Source organism: Leptodactylus fuscus, chromosome 9 (assembly GCF_031893055.1).
Source record: "Leptodactylus fuscus isolate aLepFus1 chromosome 9, aLepFus1.hap2, whole genome shotgun sequence".
NCBI lineage: Eukaryota > Metazoa > Chordata > Amphibia > Anura > Leptodactylidae > Leptodactylus > Leptodactylus fuscus.
The window spans coordinates 15396308-15411005 of NC_134273.1; the positions used below are offsets into that span (position 1 = coordinate 15396308).

The 14698-nt window shown below is 43.7% G+C and overlaps 1 protein-coding gene across 1 annotated transcript in view; it reads left to right on the plus strand.

Moving 5' to 3' along the window:
- Window positions 1-14698, plus strand: part of SPATA6 (spermatogenesis associated 6) — a 53892-nt gene that overhangs the window by 35582 nt on the left and 3612 nt on the right. Inside the window, exons 8-9 of the mRNA XM_075286254.1 lie at window positions 9157-9256; window positions 13510-13568. Coding sequence (XP_075142355.1) covers window positions 9157-9256; window positions 13510-13568 — 159 coding nt within the window. The remainder of the gene's footprint in view (window positions 1-9156; window positions 9257-13509; window positions 13569-14698) is intronic.

Genomic DNA, 14698 nt, shown 5'->3' on the forward strand with positions numbered 1-14698 from the left:
CTTCTCGGCCCCCCTCCGGGATAGCAGCATCGCTCCTGCCGCTGCTGGCTTCATGTAGGGCAGGAGCGTAGTGATGTTGCAGGCACCTGTGCCAGCATCTAACACTCCCCGGCATTCGCCTCTCTATTACAGTGGATGCCGGGTCTGTATTGCATTGTGAAGACTGTACGTCCGATGCCTAGCTGCATCGGGAGCGCACACGCAGGGCCAGCGGCATAGAAGCGACGTCTTCTCGCCGCTGGCTTTGCATATGTAACCCCGCCCACCAATCACGCAACAAAGCAGGAAGAAAGAAGATTTTACAGCAGCGAAGACTGGTTAGTATGCGACGTGGGAATACCCCTTTAAGAAAGGCCATTCTTCTCCTACCTTTAGAGGTCTTCTCCGCGCCACCGTTCAGTAAAAATCCTGGTTTCTTCTGTATGCAAATGAGTTCTCTTGCAGCACTAGGGGTGGTCCCCAACACTCAAACAGCACTGGGGGCGTTCCCAATGCTGTGAGAGAAATCTCCAGCGACGCCTCCATCTTCGCTTGGAGCGGCCTCTCTTTGCATCTTCTTCAGGCGCTGGATTTAAACTTATAGGCATGCGCAGTCGGACTTGCTGTCGGGCCTCGGGCAGAACCGACTGCGCATACCCGTGGCCATTTTCTTGTGGCCGCTAACCCCAGTTTACTGTGTAAGCAGCCACAGGAAAATTGCAGCGGGCATGCGCAGTCGGCTCTGCCCGAGGCCTGACCGCAAATCCGACTGCGCATGCCTAGAAGATTGAAGCCAGCGCCGGAAGAAGCCACAGGGAGAGGCCGTTACAGGCGAAGATAGAGGCATCGCTGGAGATTTCTCTCACAGCATTGGGAACGCCCCCAGTGCTGTTTGAGTGTTGGGGACCACCCCTAGTGCTGCAAGAGAACTCATTTGCATACCAAAGAAAACCGGGATTTCTACCAAATGGCGGCGCAGAGAAGACCTCTAAAGGTAGGAGAAGAATAGCCTTTCTTAAGTGTTAGGGAGAAAAAAAAATAGCATTTTAATGATTGAATCCCGTTAAGAGGTTTTCTTTGCAGCAGTTACCTCATTTACATCACAAATAGGATTACAGTAGAAGATAACACCACTAAGCCGTCATTACATGCACTACTGACAGTAGATGATGTCACATCTTATCTCTTCCTTGCACAGAATATGTCTAGAAAAGAAGCCAAGGCAAGATGGCCGGCCCCATAATCATGTACAGAAAATAGAATTTAAAAAACAAAATCTATAAACGGAAAATAAAAACAGATTAGAAACAAAGTGGTTTCAATATTTGTTCTTCATGAATATTTAGAATTTAGCGATACTTTTATTATGAGAGGGCATTAAAGTCTAGCACAAAAAATAGGCTTAGTTCTTATTAAAGAAATAGCGCCACTCTAACACATGGTTGTGTCTGGTATTGCAATTCCTTAATATTGAAGTGAATGGGCCGGAGGTAAGATACCAGACACTAGGCACACTTGGCCTATGTAGGGGGAAGAGCAGATCCTTTTAAGAAGTGTATGTAGTGCCCTGTATGTTTTACTAGGCAGTATTATGTATCATTCCTTGCAGAGGAGTTATGTGCCTTTATATAATACCGCCACTGTGATTGCCACCTGTAACTCTTATGCCTTGTACATATTCAGTTTTTACATCTTAAAATGACTTGTGTAATGTGACACATACATTAACCTGCACCTGTCACCATGAATTTCATCTCTAGTATACGGTATGAATAGATACTTGTTGCAGCAAGTAAATCTGGCCCTGTTTATCTCACCATGAATTGACAAACACTCAAGTCTTTAGCAGCGCCTTTGTAGCTGTTTCCAGCATCGTATATCTCTATAACATGTTTATAGTCCTATAACATTGAGGTATCCTGAATGTTTCACTCTAACAAGTCCTTCTTCAGAAGATCCCATCGGTCAGTAACCAGGCCTTGTGTGCCTTTATTTATAGGAAGAGCTCCTGAGACACCCACACTCCAATTCCATTATTTGGAATACCTTTTCCCAACTTCTTTAAAATCTTTAATATAAGGGTTCAATTATTTTTTTCCCCACTACAGCCAGGGATTAGATCCATTGGTCCCGTGTCTTATGCCAACAAGTCAAAACTAGACCAAGAGGTTGTGACCATTGGGAGACTGAGCCATGTTGCAGCCATTCTGGTGCTGGGTCGATGTGCTATGAATGTATTTCCTGTTTTACAACCATCTCACAATATTCTTTATTAGCTTGGCAACCCCATTTTAAAGGGATTCTACCATTAAAATCCCATTTGTTGTCAGTCACACGTAGGAATAGCCTTAAGAAAGGCTATTCTTCTCCTACCTTTAGATGTCTTCTCTGCACCGCCGTTCGGTTCTCTCGCAGCACTGGGGGCGGTTCCCAGTGCTCAAACAGCACGGGGGGCGTCCCCAATGCTGTAAGAGAAATCTCCAGCACCGCCTCCATCTTCTTCAGGAACGGCCTCTCTGCGCGTCTTCTTCCAGAGCTAGGTTGAAATTTCTAAGCCTCAGGCAGAGCAGACTGCTCATGCCCACAGGCCACAAGAAAAATGACCACTTACGCATAAGTGTGTGTACTTTTTCTTGTGGCCGTGGGCATGCGCAGTCGGCTCTGCCTGAGGCCACAGACCTAGAAGTTTGAACCCAGCTCCGGAAGAAGACACGCAGAGAAGGCCGTTCCTGAAGAAGATGGAGGCGGCGCTCAAGAGTTCTCTCGCAGCATTGGGAACGCCCCCAGTGCTGCGAGAGAACTCATTTGCATACAGACGAAAACCGGGATTTGTACCGAACGGCGGCGCGGAGGAGACATCTAAAGATAGGAGAAGAATAGCCTTTCTTAAGGCTATAAGGCTATCCCGACATGTGATCGACAAAAAATGTGATTTTAATGGTAGAATCCCTTTAAGGATCCATAGAAACAATATACTATACAATCTTCTTCTCTGTACGGAATGGATAGTACTTGTCATCTTTGACTTCTATAGGGAGTCACCAGGATTCTTGAAGTCATTTATGCCAAGATAATGAATCGTAAATATTTCGGAGCAGTTCTTCTCAAGTTCTAATTTCATGTGAAGTTGTCAAAGCCATTAATATATCACGAGTGATTTATCCTTACACATACTCAATAGGACGTAATATGGTGGAGGATCTGCAGCTAGTTGTATCGATCAGCAGTGATAGGCAGAGACTTCTCGGGGATTCCAGCTCCAGCGCTGGTGTCAGCATCTTGTGACCTTCCGTAAGTCTATTTATCTTCCTGGGCCTTAAATTAAATTGTAAGCTTGATTGGTCCAAGAAGCGGAGCCCGAGAAGATCTTCTAAAGTCACATCTAATATCGATAAGGAAACCTAAGCAGTGATTGAGGAGTGAGAGGAGTACATTACATTGGAAGTAATTTATAGCATCTGGATGGAGCGAGACTTGTGCATAGTGATCAGCAGTCAGGGGTTTGGGAGATCCTACGGGACTGTTACAAGGACATCGTTTGTCCGAGGACATTTCTACCCACAGTATCTTATATCGAGTCTGTATACTGGCTCGATATCGAAATAGTAGTAGGGGTATATAGGGTTAAGCCTAGGACAAGACCCATAGTAACACAAAAGCACCACAAATTACAGGAGAGGAGGGGTCCTCATAGCAAAAATTAAAATAAGCCCCCAATTATGGTGCTAGGATTTGACACCCAGGATTCCCCCATAATTCTGTAAAGCGTAGTATGTTGATATACAATGTCCTAGACACAGAGTATATTATTCACAGGAAGAGACCAGGAGGTAGTAGTATCAGTGCCTATATATTGTGCAGAAAGAGACAGGGCTGCAGTATTATCTGTACCTACATCTTTTACAGGGAGAAACAGAGAAGCAATACTGTATTTACCTATATATTTCACAGGGAGAGACCATTGGTATCTGTATATTTTACAATAAGAGACAAGGAGGCAGTACTATCTATGCCTATATACAGTCCTATGAAAAAGTTTGGGCACCCCTATTAATCTTAATCATTTTTAGTTCTAAATATTTTGGTGTTTGCAGCAGCCATTTCAGTTTGATATATCTAATAACTGATGGACACAGTAATATTTCAGGATTGAAATGAGGTTTATTGTACTAACAGAAAATGTGCAATATGCATTAAACCAAAATTTGACCGGTGCAAAAGTATGGGCACCTCAACAGAAAAGTGACATTAATATTTAGTACATCCTCCTTTTGCAAAGATAACAGCCTCTAGTCGCTTCCTGTAGCTTTTAATCAGTTCCTGGATAAAGGTATTTTGGACAAACAATTCAAGTTCAGTTAAGTTAGATGGTCGCCGAGCATGGACAGCCCGCTTCAAATCATCCCACAGATGTTCAATGATATTCAGGTCTGGGGACTGGGATGGCCATTCCAGAACATTGTAATTGTTCCTCTGCATGAATGCCTGAGGATTTGGAGCGGTGTTTTGGATCATTGTCTTGCTGAAATATCCATCCCCGGCGTAACTTCAACTTCGTCACTGATTCTTGAACATTATTCTCAAGAATCTGCTGATACTGAGTGAAATCCATGCGACCCTCAACTTTAACAAGATTCCCGATGCCGGCATTATCCACACAGCCCCAAAGCATGATGGAACCTCCACCAAATTTTACAGTGGGTAGCATGTGTTTTTCTTGGAATGCTGTTTCTTTTTGGACGCCATGCATAACGCCTTTTTTTATAACCAAACAACTCAATTTTTGTTTCCAAAATGAAGCTGCCTTGTCCAAATGTGCTTTTTCATACCTCAGGCAACTCTATTTGTGGCGTACGTGCAGAAACGGCTTCTTTCTCATCACTCTCCCATGCAGCTTCTCCTTGTGCAAAGTGCGCTGTATTGCTGACCGATGCACAGTGACACCATCTGCAGCAAGATGATGCTGCAGCTCTTTGGAGGTGGTCTGTGGATTGTCCTTGACTGTTCTCACCATTCTTCTTCTCTGCCTTTCTGATATTTTTCTTGGCCTGCCACTTCTGGGCTTAACAAGAACTGTCCCTGTGGTCTTCCATTTCCTTACTATGTTCCTCACAGTGGAAACTGACAGGTTAAATCTCTGAGACAACGTTTTGTATCCTTCCCCTGAACAACTATGTTGAACAATCTTTGTTTTCAGATCATTTGAGAGCGGGCTGTCCATGTTCGGCGACCATCAAACTTAACTGAACTTGAATTGTTTTGTAGAAAGAAATGGTCCAAAATACCTTTATCCAGGATCCAGGAACTGATTAAAAGCTACAGGAAGCGACTAGAGGCTGTTATCTTTGCAAAAGGAGGATGTACTAAATATTAATGTCACTTTTCTGTTGAGGTGCCCATACTTTTGCACCGGTCAAATTTTGGTTTAATGCATATTGCACATTTTCTGTTAGTACAATAAACCTCATTTCAATCCTGAAATATTACTGTGTCCATCAGTTATTAGATATATCAAACTGAAATGGCTGCTGCAAACACCAAAATATCTAGAACTAAAAATGATTAAGATTAATAGGGGTGCCCAAACTTTTTCATAGGACTGTATTTTATAGGAAGAGACCAGGAGGCAGTAGAGTCTGTACCTATCATTTTTTTTCATGGTAATTTAGGATGTAGTTCTATCAATGCCTATACAGTATATGTTATAGAATGAGAGAGGGTTACAGTGCTATCTGTACCTATATATTTTACAGGAAGAGACAGAGTTACAGTACTCTTTGCATGTGTATATTTGACAGGAAGAGACCAGGGACCAGTACTATCTGTACCTACAGTATTTATATAACAGGAGACCAAGAGGCCGTACTAAGGGTACCCATAAATTTTACAGGATAAAACACTACGCATTCAGTAATCAAATCAAAAAAGCGTTATTGGCACGTCCGAATAGATATTTGGCATTGCCAAAGCTAGTAAAGTGTGTGTGTGGGGGGAAGTTGGACTCGGGTGGGTGAGTGGTGGGTATGGTGGGGGTAGTTTGGGGTATAACAGTCCGTGGAGTCTCATCTTCCTCTTCGTTGGTGACCGTTATATGGGGGGGAGGGGCGGGGTGGTTGGTTTGGGGTATAACAGTATATTTTAAAGAAAGAAACAAGGTTGTAGTACTGTCTGTGTCTATGTATTTTACAGGGAGACTGGGAGGCAGTACTATCTATATCTAGATATTTTACAGGGTGACCCAGATAGAGGGAGTACTTTCAGCAATAATTTTTACAGAAAGAGACAGGGTTGCAGTACTATCTATCCCTATATGTAGATATAGTATACAATTTATAGGTTTAATGTGTATTTATAGGCAGAGAGAGGGGAGCAATACTATCAGTATCTGTATATTTTGTAGAAAGAGTCAGGCATATGTACGGAAAGACAAGGAGACAGCACTATCTGTATGTACGTTTTCTGCAGAATTTTCGAAGGCAGTATATATGCCTCTCTCTAGTACAGTAACCACGCTATACGGAAACCTAAACACTGAAGCGACAGTCTCTTACACACGAGCCTCATCCATTGTATGGGCAAGGCAGCACTATCTGTGCCTCTATCATTAACAGTAACAGTAATATCTAAGAGAGATCTAGCGGCAGTATTGTTCTAGTTCACATAACTGTATATGAAAAATGATGTGGTGCCCTCCCGCTGGTAGGTAATCTCTTTCCCCTGTGGGTATGAGACCAGGGGGGTAGGATTTAGTTACAGGTTCCCTCCTGCGTTCAGTCTGTTTTTTAATTTCCAGCCACCGCAGTTCTGCATTTCTTTGCATTGTCTCTTCTGATCTGATTGAAAGGAACACGCGGTTTAGTTTCCATATAGTAAGTAATAAGCATGGAGACACAATCTGCAAATATTTCTGCAGTTTAAGCCTTAAGCACTCGGGGCGAGTGTCATTTGGCGCAGCGGTAAAAAGAGTCTTGATGAATTTACGTAATGCGAACATACAATTTATAATACTACGACTTCACATTTAACACTAATCCTTTTATTTACATTTTTAAGATTTTGCCATAAAGGACTGCTAATTATTTCCCGCCCGACGCCGACTGTGCCGTGGCTTTCTCTATTAGTGAGGTGACAGTGCCCCCTAGTGGTCGGAGGGTGGAATTACAAAGTGCAACTCACTGAGAATCTCGTATGTGAAGACAAGAAATTACAATTCTGTGCACTGAGCGGTTAGAACAGAAGTAAGGATGTATCACTGGTAATAAGTCTCTTTTGGATGGAAGGGACTTTTGGCCCATAATATTTAGTGCGCCCGTTCTCCTGGTTTCTGCAGCAATCTTCATGGGTTATATATGACTGTAATAAATACAAGGCTTTGATAAGAATCAATGGTAATGCATATTCGTATTGCAGTCACATGAATGTCTATGACGGCACTGACGATCCACAAGTCTCTAAGCAAAAAGTACAGGGGGCTTTTTACCCAATGGAATGGGGGACATTTCCGTCATGAATCCCTGTGTAGGTGTTAGGTGGTAGATTCTAGAGCCGCGAGGGTCTGACCACTGACACCTACTGATTGCAACCAGGGCAAACCACAAACTCGGACTCAGACCACAAAGCCTGACTCTAACCGTGGAACACATTGGTGGGCCCAGTGCAAAGATTTCATAAGTGGCCCCACCATTGCCACTTATTCATCCAAATTATAATACCTCCTCGGCGGCTTCTACATACATACATTCTACATATAATGCCCCTTAGTGGCCCTCACACAGTATAATGCCTCCCTAGTGGCCCTGAGACATTAACCTGCCCCAACCCAAGTGGCCCATCACATATTAACCTGTACAACAACATGTCTCTACATAACATAACATTTTTTCCTATCAGTATGTCTCTGTAGAATGGGAGGAAATCCATGCAAACATGGAGAGAACATACAAACTCCTTGCAGATGTTGTTCATGGCAGTATTTGAACCCAGGACTCCAGCGCTGCAAAGCTGCAGTGCCAACCAGTGAGCCACCATGTTACCCCAGATGCAACACAGCAACAGTATTTAGTGGTCCCATCTAGTTGCCCCCCACAGTCTCTTGTTCCTATCCAGTTGCCCTCTCAGTTTTTTGTCAGTGTATAATGCCCCCCTTCAGTGTCCCCGGTACAATTTATCAAACAAATAAAGAAAAATAAAAACCTACTACTCACCTTTCCCCGTCCCCCTGTTCTCTTCTGTCTCTGGTCCACCCCAGAGTCTCGGAGCAACAGACTTGATGTAAGTGACATCACTACATTGTGCCTATTCCCGGGACAAGAGTCCTGGCCCAGATGGTGGAGCAGTGCTGCCTGGTGTCCCAAAGGGGCTACCATAGGGCCTTGTGCAACGGCACCATTGGGCCTATGGTTAAAGGTCTCTGCTCTGACTCCTACTCCAACTCTGCTCCCACAGCCTGACTCAGACCCCTGTTTTTAAACATCCTTCAATTGCACAGTCCTGATGACCACCTTGGGGTAACCATATTTTGCCCATCCCCAAGACCACAAAGAAGATTTGGAATGGAGCATCAGTCTCTCCTGTGCCCTGTCACTCCATTCGCAGTCTGACACTGACGGAAAGCGCGCCAAAGCTGAAATCACTCAGCCGTTCCTTGCCATCTCTGAGCTTTCCTGTTGGGTTTTGGGTTGTGCAGTTTTTATATCGAGCACTGTGCTGTGAAATAATATAGGAAAAAAAAAATAACCTACTTTATAGAAACTCTGACAAGCTGTGAGGGGTGGGACTGTCGACAAACTTATTGACTGTTTCCCTTGACGAACAGGTGAATTGGGAATGTGGAAGATGCAAGGTATTCACACTGTTATTAAATATCTGTAGATAGAAAGACAAAAGGTTCACACGATTTGATCAAATAGTGCGCTAAGAACCTCACATTTATATACAAAGATAATGCAAATATCATATACCTAATGTCTGTATCTGTCTCAGTGCCCCCTATGGAGCGCGGCTTCTGCGGCTGCTGCTGCTTTGTGTGTTTTTAATTTTCTCTATGTGTTTCTATATAAATTGTACTTACCTTTATAATATGGTAAAGCTCCACTTGTCGAGTTATATGCACCTACCTTGTTATGTATCACTGCAGTGAATCATGTTCCTTATACCTTGTCCATCTGCTTCTTGTAGGTTTCAGACCGATCACCAAGAATCCGCTAACTGGAAGGAAACCCACGAACGAGTCAAACATATATTAAGGACGCACGGTATCCGGCAGAGGCTAAACTTTGTGAGTTTCCTCATATTTCATTATTATGGATTCAGTCTGTGCCAATGCTTCTAAGGCTATGTTCAGGTCTGCAGAAATAGCGGAGGAATAAGTCCTGCACTTTTACCTACGTTTTCAGTTTAAAAACGACAGAATCCCGATGGACCCCTTTATCAGAGTCAGCCAGATCAGCTGATCGTTGCAGGGGCTGTGAGTGGGACCCCACCAAACGGATATTTTGGACAGGTTATCAGTATAGAAAAAAAAGGTGTTGTGATTAGAAAACCCCTCTAAAGTGTGTCTGTCACTAGACCCCAGTATATCAACATAGCGCCGCAGATAGACAGGGTAGGCTCACCAAATCTAACAGCATTGCCCCCCATTAGGGTCTGGTGAGCTGGGGTGATATGCTGGTTCTGGTGAAACTAACCTATCTATCTGCAGGACTGAGGTGATATGCTGGGTCTGGGGACAGTAACCTATCTATCTGCAGGGCTGGGGTGATATGCTGGGTCGGGTGACATTAACCTATCTATCTGCGGGGCTGGGGTGATATGCTAGTTCTGGTGACACTAACCTATCTATCTGCAGGACTGGGGTGATATTCTGGTTCTGGTGATACTAACCTATCTATCTGCAGGACTGGGGTGATATACTGGTTCTGGTGACAGTAACCTATCTATCTGTAGGGCTGGGGTGATATGCTGGTTCTGGTGACACTAACCTATCTATCTGCAGGACTGGGGTGATATTCTGGTTCTGGTGATACTAACCTATCTATCTGCAGGACTGGGGTGATATGCTGGGTCTGGTGACAGTAACCTATCTATCTGCAGGGCTGGGGTGATATGCTGGGTCTGGTGACAGTAACCTATCTATCTGCAGGGCTGGGGTGATATGCTGGTTCTGGTGACACTAACCTATCTGTAGGGCTGGGGTGATATACTGGTTCTGGTGACACTAACCTATCTATCTGTAGGGCTGGGGTGATATGCTGGTTCTGGTGACACTAACCTATGTATCTGCAGGACTGGGGTGATATATTGGTTCTGGTGACACTAACCTATCTATCTGCAGGGCTGGGGTGATATGCTGGTTCTGGTGACACTAACCTATCTATCTTCAGGACTGGGGTGATATTCTGGTTCTGGTGATACTAACCTATCTATCTGCAGGGCTAGGGTGATATGCTGGGTCTGGTGACAGTAACCTATCTATCTGCAGGGCTGGGGTGATATGCTGGGTCTGGTGACAGTAACCTATCTATCTGCAGGGCTGGGGTGATATACTGGTTCTGGTGACACTAACCTATCTATCTGCAGGACTGGGGTGATATTCTGGTTCTGGTGATACTAACCTATCTATCTGCAGGGCTGGGGTGATATGCTGGTTCTGGTGACACTAACCTATCTATCTTCAGGACTGGGGTGATATTCTGGTTCTGCTGATACTAACCTATCTATCTGCAGGGCTGGGGTGATATGCTGGGTCTGGTGACAGTAACCTATCTATCTGCAGGGCTGGGGTGATATGCTGGTTCTGGTGACAGTAACCTATCTATCTGCAGGGCTAGGGTGATATGCTGGGTCTGGTGACAGTAACCTATCTATCTGCAGGGCTGGGGTGATATGCTGGTTCTGGTGACACATTCCCTTTAATGTATACCAAGAAGCAAACATTCTTTGTGGTGGCCAACCTTGCAGGAAGTGCCGCCCACCGTTATGCCATGTACCCGCCCAGGTCACTCTCTTGGCCCTACAGATAGGTTTGGCCTTACTGCCAAGCGTAGGCCTCAGAGCTGGACTATACTTTCATCCTAAAGTAAATACAGTCTGCTTTTCTGTCTTATATTTGACAATCCTTTATATATATATATTATCACAGTATGGGGGTCAATAACAGGAGTCAGGGGCGATAAAGTTTTTGCGAAGGATGTGGTGTATCTGAGCGCGGCCGTAATTACAGCTAAGCAGTACAAATGATCAGATGTCTAACAAGAAGATATTAGCAGGAGAGATCGCTGAGCTTTGAAATGCGATTCTGATGTTGGGCTTTACAAATGTTCATCTGCCGTGGGAGTTTAAAGGCATGAGTGGCGAATGGCAAGCACCAGCGATTTCAAGGCCTCCGTAGATTCTCTCAAATTTATAACCCATAGGAATTTTCTTTCCTTCTCTCAATCCGGTAACATTTAATTAAAAATATTCATCAATTTGTGGCTCATTACTTCACATGGCCGCCTTTTATATTTTTATTTAATTTTTTTTTTTTACGACTCCAATTCACTCTGCGGAAATCCAAGTGTGAGTTTGTGTCAAGGACGAGGAACAGTTTTCATAATAGGATTACAGATGAGATATCCAATGTTAATGGAGACGGGAGATCTTAACTCGTAGGATGAGATGTCTGTGACGGAGCCGCCATTTTGTTTTGCTAATGCGGCGTTCATAGGAATGAATTAGAAAACCGAAATCGTCTCGTTTGACGTATCAATGATGTAGTAAAACTGGATTAGTAATCCATAACACAACCTGAATCCCGTATAATACAAAGAAGAAATTGGTTGCCATCATGAATCCTGAATTGGGTTCCATTTAGTGTATAAAACAAAATGGATGCCGTAATGGAAGAAAATGGCTGCCATATAATGTAGATGTCATTTAATCTGTAGTGCAAAAAGAGACTGAATGGCAGCTGTGTATTATACAGAACAAAATGGCTGCTATGTTATTCATTGGCCACCATATAATGGTGTGTACAAAGTGGCTGCCATGGAATCTACAGCACCAAAAGGTTGCCGTGTAGTGTAAGCTACTAAGAAAATTGTCATGTAATCCATCCACAGAACAAAATGGCTGCCTTGTAATGTAGAGTGCAAAATGGCCACTCTGTGTATAATGGCTGATATGGATTGTATAGTAGAAAAAAAAATCATGCAACGTAAGTTACTAAAAACCTCCCATTTCATGAATAAATAAAATGGCCGTCACCTAATGTAAGGTACAAAATGGCTGCCATGCACAGAAAGGCTATAAACCATAGCTCAAAATGGCTGCCACTGCATGTGCTGTGTAAAATGGCTGACACGGACTGTATAGTACAAAAAGTCTCTCATGCAATGTAAGCTACTAAAAAGCCATAGCATAAAATGGCTGCCACTTTACTTAAGGAGGATGATGGCTGCCATGTAGTCGATATCACAAAATGGCCACCGTTTATTACAACGTAAAGAATGGATGTCATACTGGATGGATTCTATAGTAAGAAAAGGCTTGCAGTCTAAATTACTGAATGGCTGCCATCTAATCTGTCAAACAAAATGGCTGCCTTGTAATGTGGAAATCAAAATGTCTCTTATTTACGGTAAGCTGCAAAATTACTAACAGCACAAAATGGCGGTGACACGGCTGCTCTCCTGGAAATCTCTAACCCCGACCCTTTCAGATCACAACAAGGCTAAAGGTAGCCATGATCTTCAGGCCTGATGACATGAACAGGCCTGGTTGCTATGGAGACTGCATGGTTCTGAGATGGGGAGATGAAACCATTGGGAATGGGTTAATGGATTTTATGATCCATCATATCTAGTAGTCAAACCATCCTGTCTAGTAGTCCAACCATCATATCTAGTAGTCCAACCATCATATCTAGTAGTCCAACCATCATATCTAGTAGTCAAACCATCCTGTCTAGTAGTCCAACCATCATATCTAGTAGTCAAACCATCATATCTAGTAGTCAAACCATCATATCTAGTAGTCCAACCATAATATCTAGTAGTCCAACCATCATATCTAGTAGTCCAGCCATCATATCTAGTAGTCCAACCATCATATCTAGTAGTCAAACCATCATATCTAGTAGTCCAGCCATCATATCTTGTAGTCAAACCATCATATCTAGTAGTCCAACCATCATATCTAGTAGTCCAACCATCATATCTAGTAGTCAAACCATCATATCTAGTAGTCAAACCATCATATCTAGTAGTCCAGCCATCATATCTAGTAGTCAAACCATCATATCTAGTAGTCCAGCCATCATATCTAGTAGTCCAACCATCATATCTAGTAGTCCAACCATCATATCTAGTAGTCCAACCATCATATCTAGTAGTCCAACCATCATATCTAGTAGTCCAACCATCATATCTAGTAGTCCAACCATCATATCTAGTAGTCCAACCATCATATCTAGTAGTCCAACCAGCAAATAAGGTGAAAGAAAAAATTTTCTGACGTCCAACCCTGTAAATGATTTATATATTCTTCCAGGACAAGAACGTATCGTGGAAGGATCTCGATGACAGGAAGGCCAGAGAGCTGCGGGACAGGTGAGCTTTGTAATAATCTAGTTTTTTGTGGGCCATTAGCCCCTGAAAGGTAAGAGTTATGCTCCGTGACCACGACTTACCACGCTGTCTAACTGGGGGAGATTTACACCAGATACTTGACATGTAAAATTCGCAATCCTCGGTTGTGCAACTTTATAAGTGCCATTGTCGTAAGTGGCGTTATTGCGCCTTCCACGCCACTTTCGTGGGTTACATATAATATTACCAACGCCAGTTTTCTGGTGCAAATGAAGAGTGAAATCTATGGCGGCTACACACTGGCATAGATATCACTCCATGTAGACCGGCGCCTCCTCCTAACTGAGACTCCTCTTCCTCCATCGCTGAGGCTATAAAGACCGGCGTCCAATATGCCAGACGTCGTAAAGTCTGAAATCTAAATATCATAAATGGCTGCCACCATCCGTCATAGTGCACAAACTTCATATGTCGTGAATGGCGAGGTTTTTGAAGACCCCCTACTTATCCCAATGGCTGACGCCGGGTTGTATGGTGGCAGTGTTAACCCCCGAGCGCCGTACTGTCCCATTACTATCTCTGTCAGTCCCCGCATTAGTTGATGGACTTTACTGGTGGATCTGTAAGGCAATTGCAGGGAAAATGTATGACCGCTTGTGGTCTCCCCCACCGAAAACAAATGAGCATCATGGGTAGAGAAGCCGGATCCACAGCGATCGGCTTCTTCATGGGCAGCCCCTTTAACACTTCTCCATAACCTCCTTCTTATTTCTGTCACTCGTCCTATCGAGATGTGTTTTTGACTGTTTTTAGACATCCCCTATATAACACCCTCCTCACTCCATTTCTTGCATACCCCAGTAGTGTTTGTTTTACTTATCACATAGACTTGGCATTAACCCTCTACCTGCCGGCTCCCTCAGAGCCAGGGCTGAGGCATGAAGATGGAGCACGTGCGGCGCTATCTTCTCTCTGTAGTCAGTCCGCCTGTGGGCACACTTTTTGTGTAATGGGACAGTACGTTGGCAGTCCTCAGAGAGCCGTTCCCGCTCGTACAGTCTATTTAGGTAGCGACTTCTTTTAATTAAATCCACTGCTACTAAAAATGTATTTTATTACCGGGAGGTTCAATCCCGCTGAGCGCTGCTCAC